This window comes from Oncorhynchus mykiss, chromosome 30 (assembly GCF_013265735.2).
Source record: "Oncorhynchus mykiss isolate Arlee chromosome 30, USDA_OmykA_1.1, whole genome shotgun sequence".
NCBI lineage: Eukaryota > Metazoa > Chordata > Actinopteri > Salmoniformes > Salmonidae > Oncorhynchus > Oncorhynchus mykiss.
Genome location: NC_050570.1, coordinates 6,851,726 through 6,871,720, shown reverse-complemented (window position 1 = coordinate 6,871,720; position 19,995 = coordinate 6,851,726). Strand labels below are relative to the sequence as shown.

Here is a 19,995-nt window from a genome sequence, read left to right as displayed (position 1 = left end):
ATCTCACCTCATTTGCTCACATCGTATATAGACTTGTTTCTACTGTATTATTGACTGTATGTTTGTTTTACTTCATGTGTAACTCTGTGTCGTTGTATCTGTCGAACTGCTTTGCTTTATCTTGGCCAGGTCGCAATTGTAAATGAGAACTTGTTCTCAACTTGTCTACCTGGTTAAATAAATGTGAAAAAAAAAATATATAATAATAATAATAAAAATAAAAATCATTGTAACGAAACGCAACAATACGGAAGAGTATATAGAGGGGGAAAAAAGGGTTCCAGTTCATAGGAATCACGATTCACGCTGCGCAGAAAGGCATATCGGTGGCGGATAAGGTTGGAGCTGGAACAAACTGCGACTCTCTGCTGCCCACCGCTGGACAGCATGATCCTCCCAGCGATGCTCCCTACTTCTCTCCACACTCCTATTAAAAGAGTCACTCCAGCGATACACCTACGCTTGTACCATTAGCAAGTTTGCTGTCGAGTAAGCTTCGTAGTCAAGATGTCTGATATGGAAGATGACTTCATGTGCGACGATGAAGAGGATTATGATCTGGTAAACTCCTCCGAAGTAAATATATATGGATATTGTAGCTGATTACCATATACAACGTATTTAGCTAGCTAGATAACCAGCGTAAACATTCCACTTCGCTAACTTTAGCGAGCTACCGTATTACTCTCAGCTACGTTACTGTAGCTGTTATTGGTGCTCGTATCATTGACAGCTCAATTGCCTAGTTAGTTAGCTAGCTTTGTCTTGTAATGATTTGTTCACATACTGCTGCTATACCGTTTGCACCGTTATATGATCCAGCTGTTTGCTTTACAAATCACCGTAGCAAAAACAACACACATCATCACGAGCTAGCTAGCTGGCTAGCTGAATGTCAACACAACCAGTGGGTGTTGATCTTGTAAACTGCATTGATGACGAATTGTGTGATTTCAGGAGTACTCAGAGGACAGCAACTCTGAGCCCAATGTTGATTTAGAGAATCAATACTACAATTCAAAGGCCCTGAAGGAGGATGACCCCAAAGCAGCTCTCATCAGCTTCCAGAAGGTTAGTTATCACACACACACACACACACACACACATACACGCCGTGTCAATGGCTGTCCATTTATTAAATGCGTCTTTCTGAACCCCAGGTCTTGGAGCTAGAGGGCGAGAAAGGAGAATGGGGGTTCAAAGCTCTCAAACAGATGATTAAGATGAATTTCAAACTGGTAAGCATTAGACATTAGTCTCACAAGTCTCCAAAAAAATGGTCTCTGAAATGTTACATGTAGGCTACCTACAACTATTGTCTGACAGGCATTTTTTTTTATTTTTTTTTATTTTTACCTTTATTTAACCAGGCAAGTCAGTTAAGAACAAATTCTTATTTTCAATGACGGCCTGGGAACAGTGGGTTAACTGCCTGTTCAGGGGCAGAACGACAGATTTGTACCTTGTCAGCTCGGGGGTTTGAACTCACAACCTTCCGGTTACTATTTCTGTAGGAGTAGCCTAGGTATTCATAAATATGAACAGCCTACCTTATGCGACATCTCTGATCAAATGTGATAATATTTTGTAAAGAAATGCCATGTTATGGGAGCATAAAAATTGTATTTTGAATTACATTTATTTCATTTGTACCCCCCCCCCCCCCCCCCCCCCCCACCCCACCCCAGACGAATTTCCCTGAAATGATGAACAGGTACAAGCAGCTGTTGACATACATTCGGAGTGCAGTTACACGAAACTATTCAGAGAAATCCATCAACTCCATCCTGGATTACATCTCTACGTCTAAGCAGGTATTGCTTGCCGCGTCAAATGATCAATCAATCAACAATGTTGATTCTGTGTACATCTGAGCTGTACAATTTTGGAAAAAACAGTCCAAACAAAACTGAATGTTTGAAGAGGAGGCAAATACTTTTACATTTCTTTTTAAGATGGACTTGCTGCAAGAGTTTTATGAAACCACATTGGACGCATTAAAGGATGCCAAAAATGACAGGCTTTGGTTTAAAACCAACACTAAGGTATGATTCATTTTAAAGATTAAACAAATATATATATAAAACTTTACATGTGTCCTTAATTCCATCCACAATATCATAATTAACATTTTATACAACACAAAAACATATGTGGCGAGTGGCGTATAATTTATATGGAGACACTGACTTTGATACTTGTGTGATTTGATTTCCTCCTCGGTTTGTCCTGTCTGTTGTTTAGCTTGGGAAGTTGTACCTGGAGAGAGAAGAGTATGGTAAGCTTCAGAAGATCCTGAGGCAGTTGCACCAGTCCTGTCAGGTGAAGAAACACTCCTCATCAATGCAATCAGAGGTTTTCACAGAGGTTTTACCACCAAATCTAATTCAGCATTATAACATCATAATGAAAAACATACTTGTGTGTCAGTAGATTGGAACTGTATTGTATCATTGTAGCCTGGTCCGAGTTCTGTTTGCGCTGTATAGACAGCTTCTATAGCTGTTGTCATGACCACAGAAGGCAAGACAGCACAAACAGATCTGGGGCCGGGCTAGTATGGCTGTGGAACCATTGTGGAAATCTAGAATTTCCTGTTCCTCCTGAAGTGTCTGTGGAATTATATCTCTAGTATTTGTTCTGTCTAGGTGTATAGATGGATGATTAGTGTTTGTCCCATGTTCTGTCTTGGTGTATAGACGGATGATTAGTATTTGTCCCATGTTCTGTCTTGGTGATTAGTATTTGTCACATGTTCTGTCTTGGTGTATAGACTGATGATTTAGTATTTGTCCCATGTTCTGTTTTGGTGTATAGGCGGATGATTAGTATTTGTCACATGTTCTGCCTTGGTGTAAAGACGGATGATTTAGTGTTTGTCCCATGTTCTGTCTTGGTGATTAGTATTTGTCACATGTTCTGCCTTGGTGTATAGACGGATGACGGTGAGGATGACCTGAAGAAAGGCACCCAGCTCTTGGAGATCTATGCTCTGGAGATCCAGATGTATACGGCCCAGAAGAACAACAAGAAGCTGAAGGCGCTGTATGAACAGTCTCTACACATCAAGTCTGCCATCCCTCACCCTCTCATCATGGGAGTCATCAGAGGTAGACACATCTCTACCTACACCTTAACTATATATCCACGTCTATACCTACACCGTAACTATATAACTATATAACCACATCTCTACCTACACCTTAACTATTAACTATATAACCACGTCTCTACCTACACCGTAACTATAAAACCACGTCTATACCTACACCGTAACTATATAACTATATAACCACGTCTCTACCTACACCGTAACTATAAAACAACGTCTCTAACTACACCTTAACTATATAACCACGTCTCTACCTACACCTTAACTATATAACCACGTCTCTACCTACACCTTAACTATAAAACCACGTCTCTACCTACACCTTAACTATAAAACCACGTCTCTACCTACACCTTAACTATATAACCACGTCTCTACCTACACCTTAACTATTAACTATATAACCACGTCTCTACCTACACCTTAACTATATAACCACGTCTCTACCTACACCTTAACTATATATAACCACGTCTCTACCTACACCTTAACTATTAACTATATAACCACGTCTCTACCTACACCGTAACTATAAAACCACGTCTATACCTACACCGTAACTATATAACTATATAACCACATCTCTACCTACACCTTAACTATTAACTATATAACCACGTCTCTACCTACACCGTAACTATAAAACCACGTCTCTAACTACACCTTAACTATATAACCACGTCTCTACCTACACCTTAACTATATAACCACGTCTCTACCTACACCTTAACTATTAACTATATAACCACCTCTACCTACACCTTAACTATATAACCACGTCTCTACCTACACCGTAACTATATAACCACGTCTCTACCTACACCGTAACTATATAACCACGTCTCTACCTACACCTTAACTATATAACCACGTCTCTACCTACACCTTAACTATAAAACCACGTCTCTACCTACACCTTAACTATATAACCACGTCTCTACCTACACCGTAACTATATAACCACGTCTCTACCTACACCTTAACTATAAAACCACGTCTCTACCTACACCTTAACTATATAACCACGTCTCTACCTACACCTTAACTATAAAACCACGTCTCTACCTACACCTTAACTATAAAACCACGTCTCTACCTACACCTTAACTATAAAACCATGTCTCTACCTACACCTTAACTATATAACCACGTCTCTACCTACACCTTAAATATTAACTATATAACCACGTCTCTACCTACACCTTAACTATAAAACCACGTCTCTACCTACACCGTAACTATATAACCACGTCTCTACCTACACCGTAACTATATAACCACGTCTCTACCTACACCGTAACTATATAACCACGTCTCTACCTACACCGTAACTATATAACCACGTCTCTACCTACACCGTAACTATATAACCACGTCTCTACCTACACCGTAACTATATAACCACGTCTCTACCTACACCGTAACTATATAACCACGTCTCTACCTACACCGTAACTATATAACCACGTCTCTACCTACACCGTAACTATATAACCACGTCTCTACCTACACCGTAACTATATAACCACGTCTCTACCTACACCGTAACTATATAACCACGTCTCTACCTACACCGTAACTATATAACCACGTCTCTACCTACACCGTAACTATATAACCACGTCTCTACCTACACCGTAACTATATAACCACGTCTCTACCCACACCGTAACTATATAACCACGTCTCTACCTACACCGTAACTATATAACCACGTCTCTACCTACACCGTAACTATATAACCACGTCTCTACCTACACCGTAACTATATAACCACGTCTCTACCTACACCTTAACTATTAACTATATAACCACGTCTCTACCTACACCTTAACTATATAACCACGTCTCTACCTACACCGTAACTATATAACCACGTCTCTACCTACACCGTAACTATATAACCACGTCTCTACCTACACCTTAACTATTAACTATATAACCACCTCTACCTACACCTTAACTATATAACCACGTCTCTACCTACACCTTAACTATTAACTATATAACCACCTCTACCTACACCGTAACTATATAACCACGTCTCTACCTACACCGTAACTATATAACCACGTCTCTACCTACACCTTAACTATATAACCACGTCTCTACCTACACCGTAACTATAAAACCATGTCTCTACCTACACCTTAACTATATAACCACGTCTCTACCTACACCTTAACTATTTACTATATAACCACGTCTCTACCTACACCTTAACTATTAACTATATAACCACGTCTCTACCTACACCTTAACTATATAACCACGTCTCTACCTACACCTTAACTATTAACTATATAACCACGTCTCTACCTACACCTTAACTATTAACTATATAACCACCTCTACCTACACCTTAACTATATAACCACGTCTCTACCTACACCGTAACTATATAACCACGTCTCTACCTACACCTTAACTATTAACTATATAACCACGTCTCTACCTACACCTTAACTATTAACTATATAACCACGTCTCTACCTACACCTTAACTATATAACCACGTCTCTACCTACACCGTAACTATATAACCACGTCTCTACCTACACCTTAACTATTAACTATATAACCACGTCTCTACCTACACCTTAACTATATAACCACGTCTCTACCTACACCGTAACTATATAACCACGTCTCTACCTACACCTTAACTATATAACCACGTCTCTACCTACACCTTAACTATAAAACCACGTCTCTACCTACACCTTAACTATAAAACCACGTCTCTACCTACACCGTAACTATATAACCACGTCTCTACCTACACCTTAACTATATAACCACGTCTCTACCTACACCTTAACTATAAAACCACGTCTCTACCTACACCTTAACTATAAAACCACGTCTCTACCTACACCGTAACTATATAACCACGTCTCTACCTACACCGTAACTATATAACCACGTCTCTACCTACACCGTAACTATATAACCACGTCTCTACCTACACCGTAACTATATAACCACGTCTCTACCTACACCGTAACTATATAACCACGTCTCTACCTACACCGTAACTATATAACCACGTCTCTACCTACACCGTAACTATATAACCACGTCTCTACCTACACCGTAACTATATAACCACGTCTCTACCTACACCGTAACTATATAACCACGTCTCTACCTACACCGTAACTATATAACCACGTCTCTACCTACACCGTAACTATATAACCACGTCTCTACCTACACCGTAACTATATAACCACGTCTCTACCTACACCGTAACTATATAACCACGTCTCTACCTACACCGTAACTATATAACCACGTCTCTACCTACACCGTAACTATATAACCACGTCTCTACCTACACCGTAACTATATAACCACGTCTCTACCTACACCGTAACTATATAACCACGTCTCTACCTACACCGTAACTATATAACCACGTCTCTACCTACACCGTAACTATATAACCACGTCTCTACCTACACCGTAACTATATAACCACGTCTCTACCTACACCGTAACTATATAACCACGTCTCTACCTACACCGTAACTGTGTTACTCCGAGTGGTGCAGCGGTCTAAGTGGGAGTCCCATAGGGCGGCACACAATTGGCCCAGTGTCGTCCGGGTTAGGGGAGGGTTTGGCCGGGGTAGGGCCGTCATTGTAAAATAAGAATTTGTTATAAACTGACTTGCCTATTTTTAAATAAATAAAAAAGAGCTTTATAACCTAGACACACATTCATTGGCTCTTGCGTTCTTGCTTCGTTCTCAAAACGCATTGGAGGAGAAGACCCAAGGTCCCTCCCCTCTGACCGAGTCCTCTAATGTATTTTGTTTAGGTAGGAGGCATGTACAGACAATCCTTTTTCAGGACCATGGAGGATTTTCTTAGGAACTTATTCCTGACCGTGTTTGGTCTCTATCGTGTTTTTGTTTTCTCCAGAGTGTGGAGGGAAAATGCATTTGCGAGAAGGGGAGTTTGAGAAGGCTCACACAGACTTCTTCGAGGCGTTTAAGAACTACGATGAATCAGGAAGTCCTCGCCGGACCACCTGTCTGAAGTACCTGGTGTTGGCCAACATGCTGATGAAGTCTGGAATCAACCCGTTCGACTCACAGGAGGTATGAAAGGTCTCATTTGTGATAAGAGATTAATCTCTCTTATTGGATTGTTTCTCAGACCCAGATTTAAAACGGAGGGCCCTGACACAATATTAGAACCTGCGAATTAAGTAAATTAATTCATATTTTAGTGATCATGGTGATGTGTGTGTTGTATTGGTGCATCTTTTCATAATGTTTGAGTGTCTTTACTCAAACTGACATTTGTTTCTCTTAGGCTAAACCCTATAAAAATGATCCAGACATTCTTGCAATGACAAACTTGGTCAGGTAAGACTGCATCTCATTCACTATTACAATCTAACCTTTCCTGGATAAGTTTGGCTTTGGCTGTTTGTCTACACACGGTTTGTCTACACACGGTTTGTCAACACATTGTTTGTCTACACATTGTTTGTCTACACATTGTTTGTCTACACATTGTTTGTCAACACATTGTTTGTCAACATTATGCTGTATGAACACGGTCTGATTACCGAATGGAAACCAATGTTCTATTCTACTCCCCCTCTAGTTCCTACCAGAACAATGACATCACAGAGTTTGAGAAGATCCTGAAGACCAATCACAGTAACATAATGGATGATCCGTTCATAAGGGAACACATAGAAGGTATGATGGTCTAGACGTCACTTTCAGACTGATATATTTGGTTGATGTTACTTCATCACAACAAAAAAACAACAACAACATATTAGTAAGTAGTAACATGTTTATATAAGCAAGTTAAAAATCCTTATGCCTGGCTGGCATGTAAAGTATCACTGAAAATTCCTTCTATATAATCCTTTATTTCCTTGTCTTTCAGAGTTATTACGAAACATAAGAACACAAGTGCTCGTCAAATTAATTAAGCCTTACACGAGAATACACATACCTTTTATTTCCAAGGTAAGATCACTACAAAGATCTGTCTCTGGCATGTTTTGTTGTTGTTGTTGAAAAAGCAAATATTTTCTCTAAATTTGAAGGTCATTATAAAAATGTTGTCTCTTTTCAGGAATTGAACATTGATGTCTGCGACGTGGAAAGCCTTCTTGTTCAGTGCATTCTAGACAGGTAAATTGCATGTCGTTACATCATTGTGGCTTAGCGGTCTAAAGGCACTGCATCTCAGTGCTAGAGGCGTCACTACAGACCCTGGTTCGATTCCAGACTGTATCACATCCGGGACGTCATTGGGAGTCCCATAGGGTGGCCCACAATTGGCTCAGCGTCGTTAGGGCTTGTCCGGGGTAGGCCGTCATTGTAAATAACAATTTGTTCTTAACTGACTTTTTAAATAAAGGTTGAATAAAACAACAATGCACCACAGTTTTGTGAGTTTACCATCATTGACCTTCTATTAAACTTTTCTTCCTCTACCTGTCAGCACGATCAACGGCCGCATCGACCAAGTCAACCAACTGTTGGAGCTGGATCACCAGAAGAGGAATGGAGCCCGATACATGGCTTTAGATAAATGGACGAATCAGCTGAATACTCTCAACCAGGCCATCGTCAGCAAACTGGCCTAATCAGAGTAGTCAGTAGTGTAATTGAAAAGTTAACAATTCGATGGTGGGGGTATTTCAACTTGAAGGAACTCGTTAACCCAATTCATCTCGGGTTACAGTAGCAGTAGGCTACATTCATTATTGTCATCTGTAGGATTGATGATGTTCAAAGCTTCCAATGGCAAATGTACTGTCACTTATTATGTGACTGATCATTTAAGATGGAGATCAGAGGTGCCAGCTTGTGTTTCATGGCCTTGGGCCAGTTTCCTGGGCACAGATAAATCCTAGTCCTGGATTTAGAAGCATGCTCAATGAGAATGCTTTTTAGGGTTTAGGTGTTGGACTCTGCGTAATCTGTGTCTGGGAACTCGGACCGTGTGGCCTAAAACCAACCGACTTATATTAGAAAACGATGGCCATTGTACAGATAGAGGATTGTAAAATCCCACTTATGTACATTTCTTATAGGGAAAGGACATGTCTGTTCTCCCCCTATATTACCGCCTTCCACGGAAATGTGAAAACACCAAATTATGTATAATATTATTGTGGAGCATGTCAAAATCAGCATGCCCTTTTCTGTAAAATAGCCAGTGCTCTCTATACAGTATTTCATCAATGTAGGTCCATGTTTCATATGGTATGTTGTTTTGACACTGTTGTTGAACAATTTGAGCCTTTCTGTTTTATTAATGAATAATAAACAACAAATTGTACCTTCCTATGGTGTCACTTCTTAAATATTTTTTAACATATTTTTTTTGCGTATCACGTCGAGGTAACTCATATTCTGTAAATATCATACATCAGCAACCATCTCTACAAATCATCCCAAAGCATTATTTCCATTCACTTCCAGGTTGGTGATTTGGTTGTCGGCAACAACTACAACAACCCATCTGTGTTGCAGCATGGCCATTGGTGGGTGGGTGGTGGGGGGGGGGGGGGGTCGTTTGATGACGCGTGTTGAATTCACCAATCAGCGACGGAGAGTTTATGCCGCTGTTTAGGCGCGCGAGCTTTCAACGGAGCGGCGAGTCGTAACACAGGAAGTTCATTACTATTATTAGCCAGACAGATTGAAAACCTAACTTTAGTTGTTTATGATATATACGCAGACGTTATGTTCTGATTAGCAACTGTTAACGAAACTGTACTCTTGTCAGACTAGTACGTTATTAGGTAGCTGTGCCCGTCATGCCAGTCGTTCGATGCTTTGTTTGTTTTCTGGTAAATGGTTGCTATGTTAGCTAGCTAATGTTAGCTAACCAGTCCGATCATTCATTGCCCAGCATCATGTGCATCTGCTGTTTTGTAACGTTTTACATTAGATTTATTTTTTGGGGTCTTCGCTGACAACATTTATCATCGGATATCCACTTGTACTTCAAATCACAAGGTAAGGTGATCAGTGAGTTGACTGTTTTGATCACTCTTCAACCGAACAGTTTCTTCTTCTAGCTAACGTTACAGCTAACTAATTGACTAACGTTAGCTAGCTCGGTGTTGTTTTGAGTCGTACTAAAGGCATAATGACAATGTTTCTGATACGAGATGTGTGGTTTGTGTGAGCCCTCCGCCCTCACTGTCAATCAAATACACAGCCACGTCATGAACATCTGCGCTCTCTTGTGCTTTCTCAGGTCTTCTCTCAGTGTTAGTACTGATCATCATGTCCATCGACTTTGATAGTGCTGCTCTGCAAACTCAACATGAGGAGGAGGAATACGACCCAGAGGACTATGCCCGAGAGCAAGAGGTACGAAAGGTCATTCTCTCTCTAACACACAGGCTGTTTTTTGTTGTTGATAAACTTGCTTGTTTTTAGGGTAGTGGATCAGAAATGTATCATGTGCCTATGAAACAGTGTTGCTATTATGTTGTCTGACAATGGTTTCAGTGTGACCTCAATTCAGAGGGTTTTTGCAGATAGTAGACATCAGCTCTTGTGTTGCCACTCCCGTAAGGGCTGGGATAGTAGTGATATTTATAATTATCGGCCCATTTCAAGGCTTCCTTGTCTAGCTAAAATGATTGAATCCTTGGAGTAGGAAGCAGATTATTCAGTCAACCTTATTTGATCTGTTCTTGATCATGGTGATCTTATTTATCGAAGTGTAGCTGCTACTCCTCTGAAACCTTGGAATGAGTAGGCGTGTCCAAACCTTGGACTGGTACTGTATACAGAGTTTGGACACCTAACTCTTATTAAATTTTTACTACATTGTAGAATAATAGTGAAGTCAAAACTATGAAATGACACATGGAATCATGTAGTAACCAAAAAAGTGTTAAACAAATCTAAATATATTTTCTATTTGAGATTCTTCTAAGTAGCCACCTTTTGCCTTGAAGACAGCATTGCACGCTCTTGGCATTCTCTCAACCAGCTTCATGAGGTAGTCACCTGGAATGCGTTTCAATTAACAGATGTGCCTTGTTAATTTGCGGAATTTCTTTCCTTCTTAATGCGTTTGAGCCAATCAGTTGTGTTGTGACAAGGTAGGGGTGGTATGCAGAAGATAACCCTATTTGGTAAAAAGCCAAGTCCATATTATGGCAAGAACAGCTCAAATAAGCAAAGAGAAACGACAGTCCATCATTACTTTAAGACATGGTCAGTCAATGCAGAAAATGTCAACAACTTTGAAAGTTTCTTTAAGTGCAGTCGCAAAAACCATCAAGCGCTATGATGAAACTGGCTCTCATGAGGACCGCCACAGGAAAGGAAGACCCAGGGTTAACTCTGCCGCAGAGGATAAGTTCATTAGAGTTAACTGCATGTCAGGAATTGCAGCCCAAATAAATGCTCCACAGAGTTCAAGTAATTAGAGGTCGACTGATTAATCGGCAGGGCCGAGGTTCAAGTTTTCATAACAATCGGCATTTTTGGACACCGATTACATTGCACTCCACGAGGATAATTTTACATAATTATGACATAACATTGAAGGTTGTGCAATGTAACAGCAATATTTGACTTAGGGATGCCATCCGTTAGTTAGAATACAGAACGGTTCCATATTTCACTGAGAGAATAAATGTTTTGTCTTCGAGATGTTAGTTTCCGGATTTGACCATATTAATGACCCAAGGCTCGTATTTCTGTGTGTTTATTATATTATAATTCAGTCTATGATTTGATATTTGATATAGCAGTCTGACAGTGGTGGTAGGCAGCAGCAGACTCGTAAACATTCATTCAAACAACACTTTCCTGCGTTTGCCAGCAGCTCTTCGCAATACTTGAAGCACAGTGCTGTTTATGAATTCAAGCCTTTCAACTCCCGAGATTAGGCTGGCAATACTATAGTGCCTATAAGAACATCCAATAGTCAAAGGTATATGAAATACAAATGGTATAGGGAGAAATATTCCTATAATAAATACAACCTAAAGCTTCTTACCTGGGAATATTGAAGACTCATGTTAAAAGGAACCACCAGCTATTATATGTTCTCATGTTCTGAGCAAAGAACTTAAACGTTAGATTTTTTACATGGCACATATTGCACTTTTACTTCTCCAACACTGTTTTTGTGTTATTTAAACCAAAAAAAACATGTTTAATTATTTATGAGACTAAATTGATTTTATTTATGTATTATTTTAAATAAAAGTGTTCATTCAGTATTGTTGTAATTGTCATTATTACATATATATTTCACACACACACACACACACACACACACACACACACACACACACACACACACACACACACACACAGTGGGGCAAAAAAGTATTTAGTCAGCCACCAATTGTGCATGTTCTCCCACTTAAAAAGATGAGAGAGGCCTGTAATTTTCATCGTAGGTACACTTCAACTATGACAGACAAAATGAGAAGAAAAAAAATCCAGAAAATCACATTGTAGGATTTTTTTATGAATTTATTAGCAAATTTATGGTGGAAAATAAGTACTTGGTCAATAACAACAAAAGTTTATCTCAATACTTTGTTATATACCCTTTGTTGGCAGTGACAGAGGTCAAACGTTTCTGTAAGTTGGGCAGCTGTAGAACTTTTTGGAGGATCTGAGTGCCCATGCCAAATCTTTTCAGCCTCCTGAGTGTGGAAGAGGCGTTGTTGTGCCCACTTCAGGACTGTGTTGGTGTGTGTCTGTGCTGTGGACCATGATAGATTCTTAGTGATGTGGACACCGAAAAACAGTAGCTATGCCGACGCACTTAATCAGCATATTTAGTAACCACGTTAGTCATGGCTCATCTGAAGGGATGTTAATAAACGCTTCTTTGGAATGCACAGGCTTTTACCAAGGTTGAGCATAGACAGTGAAATGTCTAATTTGAAAGTTAATTTTTATTTTTTTAATGATTGTCGAACGTAGATAGACATGTTCTTCAGATTTACTGAAGAGGGTCTGGGTCAGATTTACTGAAGAGGGTCTGGGTCAGATTTACTGAAGAGGGTCTGGGTCAGATTTACTGAAGAGGGTCTGGGTCAGATTTACTGAAGAGGGTCTGGGTCAGATTTACTGAAGAGGGCCTGGGTCAGATTTGCTGAAGAGGGCCTGGGTCAGATTTGCTGAAGAGGGCCTGGGTCAGATTTGCTGAAGAGGGCCTGGGTCAGATTTGCTGAAGAGGGCCTGGGTCAGATTTGCTGAAGAGGGCCTGGGTCAGATTTGCTGAAGAGGGCCTGGGTCGGTCTTCTCATCCGGAAAATGTTTCATGACATCATCTCTAATATTGTGGTATTTTTTAGGCAGGAATCTTCTATGTGATCTGAATGGTTACACTGCCCACTCTTTAGTAGTTGTTTTGTACAGTGGGTCAGTGGGAACCTTGAGGAGGGTATCTGTTCAGTGGGAACCTTGAGGAGGGTATCTGTACAGTGGGAACCTTGAGGAGGGTATCTGTACAGTGGGAACCTTGAGGAGGGTATCTGTACAGTGGGAACCTTGAGGAGGGTATCTGTACAGTGGGAACCTTGAGGAGGGTATCTGTACAGTGGGAACCTTGAGGAGGGTATCTGTACAGTGGGAACCTTGACGAGGGTATCTGTACAGTGGGAACCTTGAGGAGGGTATCTGTTCGTGGGAACCTTGAGGAGGGTATCTGTTCGGTGGGAACCTTGAGGAGGGTATCTGTTCGGTGGGAACCTTGAGGAGGGTATCTGTTCGGTGGGAACCTTGAGGAGGGTATCTGTTCGGTGGGAACCTTGAGGAGGGTATCTGTTCGGTGGGAACCTTGAGGAGGGTATCTGTTCGGTGGGAACCTTGAGGAGGGTATCTGTTCGGTGGGAACCTTGAGGAGGGTATCTGTTCGGTGGGAACCTTGAGGAGGGTATCTGTTCGGTGGGAACCTTGAGGAGGGTATCTGTTCGGTGGGAACCTTGAGGAGGGTATCTGTACAGTGGGAACCTTGAGGGGGGTATCTGTTCAGTGGTAACCTTGAGGAGGGTATCTGTTCAGTGGGAACCTTGAGGAGGGTATCTGTACAGTGGGAACCTTGAGGAGGGTATATGTACAGTGGGAACCTTGAGGAGGGTACAGTGGGAACCTTGAGGAGGGTATCTGTACAGTGGGAACCTTGAGGAGGGTAAGCCTTTAGGATGTAGCCTGGTGTTTTCTTTGTATTTCTAACATACCGCCTGCTCCAATCAGATGTAGGCATACTCGGTGTGTTACTCACCTCTCAGCCATCTGCTCTGTTCAACCCTGAACCTGTTACCTGTGCTGTGCTGTGCTGTGCTGGGATATTATTGACCCAGGCAGGCAGGTGAAAGGCTGTCAGCCTGTTGTCATAGTGAGGCTAGCTCTGCTCTGCTCTGTTCAACGCTGAACCTGCTAGCTCTACTCTGTATTTTCTCTTTTTTTAAAGTTAAACATCATAATATCTCTGTCTGTCTCTCTCACACTCTCAGTAGAGTGAAGCTGGAGCAGGGTTGCGTTCAACTAGATTTGACTATACCAGACTGCTCACTCTATGGATTATAAAACATTAGAGTTGCATTTTTACTAGACTAGATCAAGCATGGCTGGATTATTGAAGCCCTGACTGGACTGGATTATCATTGGATTAACATTGCGTTTAAAAAAAACTGGATTTATTCTACAGAGAACTGACTACATTTTTGTGTGTATGCTGTACGTACAGGAGGCTGTTATGCGCAAAGTCAGTCATGTGAAAAATGTTGGGTCTGCTCCAGTTAACCAGGCTGTATGATGTGTGTGAGAACCAACAATAGAGCCGACTGACTGGGAACACAAGGCTAGCCTAGAACATGTCTGGCCCCATTGCCTTCGAATGTTTCATCGTCACACAAGAATGATCCTCTGTGTGGCGACACCAGACTGGAATCATGTGGCTCAGGAGCTGAAGTTGATGCGTTTCCTCACTTCTGTTGATAACTCCCCGAGTGGGACATTTTAGTGAGTTCTGCTCTGGTTGGGGATATGCCTCCTATGATTGAGGACACGGTGGAAAATGTGAGGAACATCCAACAGTCCTTATGGGAAGTAAGTAGCTGTCTCTGCCTTTCCCTGTTCCCTTCACTCAGGCTACTTCAGGCTTCAGGCTACTTCAGGCTTCAGGCTACTTCAGGCTGCAGGCTACTTCAGGCTACAGTCTACTTCAGGCTACAGGCCACAGTCTACTTCAGGCTACAGGCTACAGTCTACTTCAGGCTACAGGCTACAGTCTACTTCAGGCTACAGGCTGCAGTCTACTTCAGGCTACAGGCTACTTCAGGCTGCAGTCTACTTCAGGCTGCAGTCTACTTCAGGCTACAGTCTACTACAGGCTGCAGTCTACTACAGGCTACAGTCTACTACAGGCTACAGTCTACTACAGGCTGCAGTCTACTACAGGCTGCAGTCTACTACAGGCTGCAGTCTACTTCAGGCTGCAGTCTACAGGCTACCGTCTACTTCAGGCTACTTCAGACTACAGGCTACTTCAGGCTACAGGCTACTTCAGGCTACAGGCTACTTCAGGCTACAGTCTACTTCAGGCTACAGGCTACTTCAGGCTACAGGCTACTTCAGGCTACAGTCTACTTCAGGCTACAGGCTACTTCAGACTACAGGCTGCTACAGGCTACTTCAGGCTACAGTCTACTTCAGGCTACAGGCTACTTCAGGCTACAGGCTACAGGCTACTTCAGGCTACAGTCTACTTCAGGCTACAGGCTACTTCAGACTACAGGCTACTTCAGGCTACAGTCTACTTCAGGCTACTTCAGGCTACAGGCTACTTCAGGCTACAGTCTAATACAGGCTGGAGTCTACTTCAGGCTAGAGTCTACTTCAGGCTAGAGTCTACTTCAGGCTAGAGTCTACTTCAGGCTAGAGTCTACTTCAGGCTAGAGGAAGGCTTCAGGCTAGAGGAAGGCTTCAGGCTAGAGGAAGGCTTCAGGCTAGAGGAAGGCTTCAGGCTAGAGGAAGGCTTCAGGCTAGAGGAAGGCTTCAGGCTAGAGGAAGGCTTCAGGCTAGAGGAAAGCTTCAGGCTAGAGGAAGGCTTCAGGCTAGAGGAAGGCTTCAGGCTAGAGGAAGGCTTCAGGCTAGAGGAAGGCTTCAGGCTAGAGGAAGGCTTCAGGCTAGAGGAAGGCTTCAGGCTAGAGGAAGGCTTCAGGCTAGAGGAAGGCTTCAGGCTAGAGGAAGGCTTCAGGCTAGAGGAAGGCTTCAGGCTAGAGGAAGGCTTCAGGCTAGAGGAAGGCTTCAGGCTAGAGGCTACTTCAGGCTAGAGGCTACTTTAGGCTACTTCAGGCTAGAGGCTACTTTAGGCTACTTCAGGCTAGAGGCTACTTTAGGCTACTTCAGGCTAGAGGCTACTTTAGGCTACTTCAGGCTAGAGGCTACTTTAGGCTACTTCAGGCTAGAGGCTACTTTAGGCTACTTCAGGCTAGAGGCTACTTTAGGCTACTTCAGGCTAGAGGCTACTTTAGGCTACTTCAGGCTAGAGGCTACTTTAGGCTACTTCAGGCTAGAGGCTACTTTAGGCTACTTCAGGCTAGAGGCTACTTCAGGCTAGAGGCTACTTCAGGCTAGAGTCTACTGTAGGCTACTTTAGGCTAGAGGCTACTTCAGGCTAGAGTCTACTTTAGGCTACTTCAGGCTAGAGTCTACTTTAGGCTACTTCAGGCTAGAGTCTACTTTAGGCTACTTCAGGCTAGAGTCTACTTTAGGCTACTTCAGGCTACAGTCTACTGTAGGCTACTTCAGGCTAGAGGCTACTTCAGGCTAGAGTCTACTGTAGGCTACTTCAGGCTAGAGTCTACTGAAATGTCACCCTATTTCCTGTATAGTAAGTGCATTACATTTGAGCATGGCTGGCCAGAAAGGAAGTTAACTAAAGGTAATAGGGTGCGTTTTCAGCCTTTACTCTTCACTCAGGGCTGTCGCTCTCGGTAGTGTAGAGCACGTGTATGTTGATGGCTGTCAGGGAAACCTGTCGTGGGAGTCTGTTCGCATGGGCGTGACGCCTGACTTAGTGAAGAGTTGCTGTTGGACATTAGGTGAGGAGGAGCTAAGCTTTCCCTCAGCGCTGGCTTGTTGTGTCCCTCAACGCTGGCTTGTTTGTCCCTCAACGCTGGCTTGTTGTGTCCCACAGCGCTGGCTTGTTGTGTCCCTCAACGCTGGCTTGTTGTGTCCCACAGCGCTGGCTTGTTGTGTCCCTCAACGCTGGCTTGTTGTGTCCCACAGCGCTGGCTTGTTGTGTCCCTCAACGCTGGCTTGTTGTGTCCCTCAACGCTGGCTTGTTTTGTCCCTCAGCGCTGGCTTGTTGTGTCCCTCAACGCTGGCTTGTTGTGTCCCTCAACGCTGGCTTGTTGTGTCCCTCAACGCTGGCTTGTTGTGTCCCTCAGCGCTGGCTTGTTGTGTCCCTCAACGCTGGCTTGTTGTGTCCCTCAACGCTGGCTTGTTGTGTCCCTCAACGCTGGCTTGTTTGTCCCTCAACGCTGGCTTGTTGTGTCCCTCAACGCTGGCTTGTTTGTCCCTCAGCGCTGGCTTGTTTGTCCCTCAACGCTGGCTTGTTGTGTCCCTCAACGCTGGCTTGTTTTGTCCCTCAGCGCTGGCTTGTTTTGTCCCTCAGCGCTGGCTTGTTTTGTCCCTCAGCGCTGGCTTGTTTTGTCCCTCAACGCTGGCTTGTTTTGTCCCTCAACGCTGGCTTGTTTGTCCCTCAACGCTGGCTTGTTGTGTCCCTCAACGCTGGCTTGTTTTGTCCCTCAACGCTGGTTTGTTGTGTCCCTCAACGCTGGCTTGTTGTGTCCCTCAACGCTGGCTTGTTTTGTCCCTCAACGCTGGCTTGTTGTGTCCCTCAACGCTGGCTTGTTGTGTCCCTCAACGCTGGCTTGTTGTGTCCCTCAACGCTGGCTTGTTTTGTCCCTCAGCGCTGGCTTGTTTTGTCCCTCAGCGCTGGCTTGTTTTGTCCCTCAACGCTGGCTTGTTTTGTCCCTCAACGCTGGCTTGTTTGTCCCTCAACGCTGGCTTGTTGTGTCCCTCAACGCTGGCTTGTTTTGTCCCTCAACGCTGGTTTGTTGTGTCCCTCAACGCTGGCTTGTTGTGTCCCTCAACGCTGGCTTGTTTTGTCCCTCAACGCTGGCTTGTTGTGTCCCTCAACGCTGGCTTGTTTGTCCCTCAACGCTGGCTTGTTGTGTCCCTCAACGCTGGCTTGTTTTGTCCCTCAGCGCTGGCTTGTTTTGTCCCTCAGCGCTGGCTTGTTTTGTCCCTCAGCGCTGGCTTGTTTTGTCCCTCAGCGCTGGCTTGTTTGTCCCTCAACGCTGGCTTGTTTTGTCCCTCAGCGCTGGCTTGTTTTGTCCCTCAGCGCTGGCTTGTTTGTCCCTCAACGCTGGCTTGTTTGTCCCTCAACGCTGGCTTGTTTGTCCCTCAACGCTGGCTTGTTTTGTCCCTCAACGCTGGCTTGTTGTGTCCCTCAACGCTGGCTTGTTGTGTCCCTCAACGCTGGCCTGTTTTGTCCCTCAACGCTGGCTTGTTGTGTCCCTCAACGCTGGCTTGTTGTGTCCCTCAACGCTGGTTTGTTTTGTCCCTCAACGCTGGCTTGTTGTGTCCCTCAACGCTGGCTTGTTGTGTCCCTCAACGCTGGCTTGTTGTGTCCCTCAGCGCTGGAGGTTATTTGCTTCATGCAGTTTGTGTCAAATCAGAAATGACTACAGTGAAAATGGAAAGATGATTTTCACATGTTGGATTTTGGAGGAAAGATGCACTTTAAAAATTGGTATTTGTTTGTTTAGAAATACATACCTATCTTTTAAGCAGTCCTGTGAACATTCTCCAGTTTTTCTATAACTCCTGGCTGAGGGCATTCGTTGAACTATTTGAGTGGTTGCCCCCACTGTTTTCCTAGACGGTGTCATTGTATAACTCAGTAACCAAGGTAAGTAACTACCACACAGTGAGTCCACTTGTTGTGTTTCTTCTCTAGCTCCACAAGCTGCTCACTGACCTGCCTGATGACGTGTTGTTTCTTCTTCTCTAGCTCCACAAGCTGCTCACTGACCTGCCTGATGACGTGTTGTTTCTTCTTCTCTAGCTCCACAAGCTGCTCACTGACCTGCCTGATGACGTGTTGTTTCTTCTTCTCTAGCTCCACAAGCTGCTCACTGACCTGCCCGATGACGTGTTGTTTCTTCTTCTCTAGCTCCACAAGCTGCTCACTGACCTGCCTGATGACGTGTTGTTTCTTCTTCTCTAGCTCCACAAGCTGCTCACTGACCTGCCTGATGACGTGTTGTTTCTTCTTCTCTAGCTCCACAAGCTGCTCACTGACCTGCCCGATGACGTGTTGTTTCTTCTTCTCTAGCTCCACAAGCTGCTCACTGACCTGCCCGATGACGTGTTGTTTCTTCTTCTCTAGCTCCACAAGCTGCTCACTGACCTGCCTGATGACGTGTTGTTTCTTCTTCTCTAGCTCCACAAGCTGCTCACTGACCTGCCTGATGACGTGTTGTTTCTTCTTCTCTAGCTCCACAAGCTGCTCACTGACCTGCCTGATGACGTGTTGTTTCTTCTTCTCTAGCTCCACAAGCTGCTCACTGACCTGCCCGATGACGTGTTGTTTCTTCTTCTCTAGCTCCACAAGCTGCTCACTGACCTGCCTGATGACATGCTGGAGGACAGCAGAGACTCCTCCTCTCCTGAGCTGGACTGCTCTGCCTGCAGCAACCCAGACACACGGAACAGGTAAGGTTATTTATTTTTCAGCCGGAGATGAAATGGAGAGGGAGAGAAGTAGCAGCAGAGGGAGAAAAGTAGTTGCAGCAGAGGGAGAATAGTAGCTGCAGCAGAGGGAGAATAG

The 19,995-nt window shown here is 43.5% G+C and overlaps 2 protein-coding genes across 12 annotated transcripts in view; both read left to right on the top strand.

Annotated features, from left to right (window-relative positions):
- The first annotated feature begins 336 nt into the window (after nt 1-336).
- On the top strand, nt 337-9,440 carry LOC110521222 (COP9 signalosome complex subunit 2). 5 transcript variants are annotated; one of them, XM_036969066.1, is made up of 13 exons: nt 337-576; nt 958-1,071; nt 1,161-1,238; nt 1,689-1,814; nt 1,956-2,045; nt 2,245-2,355; nt 2,936-3,110; nt 7,042-7,220; nt 7,438-7,490; nt 7,735-7,832; nt 8,029-8,111; nt 8,221-8,279; nt 8,593-9,440. In XM_036969066.1, exons 1-13 carry the CDS (start codon nt 508-510, stop codon nt 8,735-8,737), a joined length of 1,380 nt encoding a protein of 459 aa, XP_036824961.1. In that variant the 5' UTR covers nt 337-507; the 3' UTR covers nt 8,738-9,440. The 5 variants fall into 5 exon arrangements, with proteins under 5 accessions (XP_036824961.1, XP_036824960.1, XP_036824962.1 ...); XM_036969065.1 differs by having other exon boundaries at nt 2,245-2,367; XM_036969067.1 differs by having other exon boundaries at nt 338-561; nt 2,245-2,367.
- Nucleotides 9,441-9,670: 230 nt separating this feature from the next.
- The window catches only part of LOC110521221 (centrosomal protein of 152 kDa), a 38,299-nt gene continuing 27,974 nt past the window's right edge, over nt 9,671-19,995 (top strand). For 4 of the 7 annotated variants that reach the window (XM_036968969.1, XM_036968972.1, XM_036968967.1 and 1 more), the window contains exons 1-3: nt 9,673-10,118; nt 10,363-10,478; nt 19,771-19,880. In XM_036968969.1, the coding sequence (XP_036824864.1) occupies nt 10,392-10,478; nt 19,771-19,880 (197 nt within the window). In that variant the 5' untranslated portion in view covers nt 9,673-10,118; nt 10,363-10,391. Of the gene's footprint in view, nt 10,119-10,362; nt 10,479-19,770; nt 19,881-19,995 lie in introns of all 7 variants that reach the window. The other 3 variants (XM_036968968.1, XM_036968971.1, XM_036968973.1) reach the window with 2 other exon arrangements.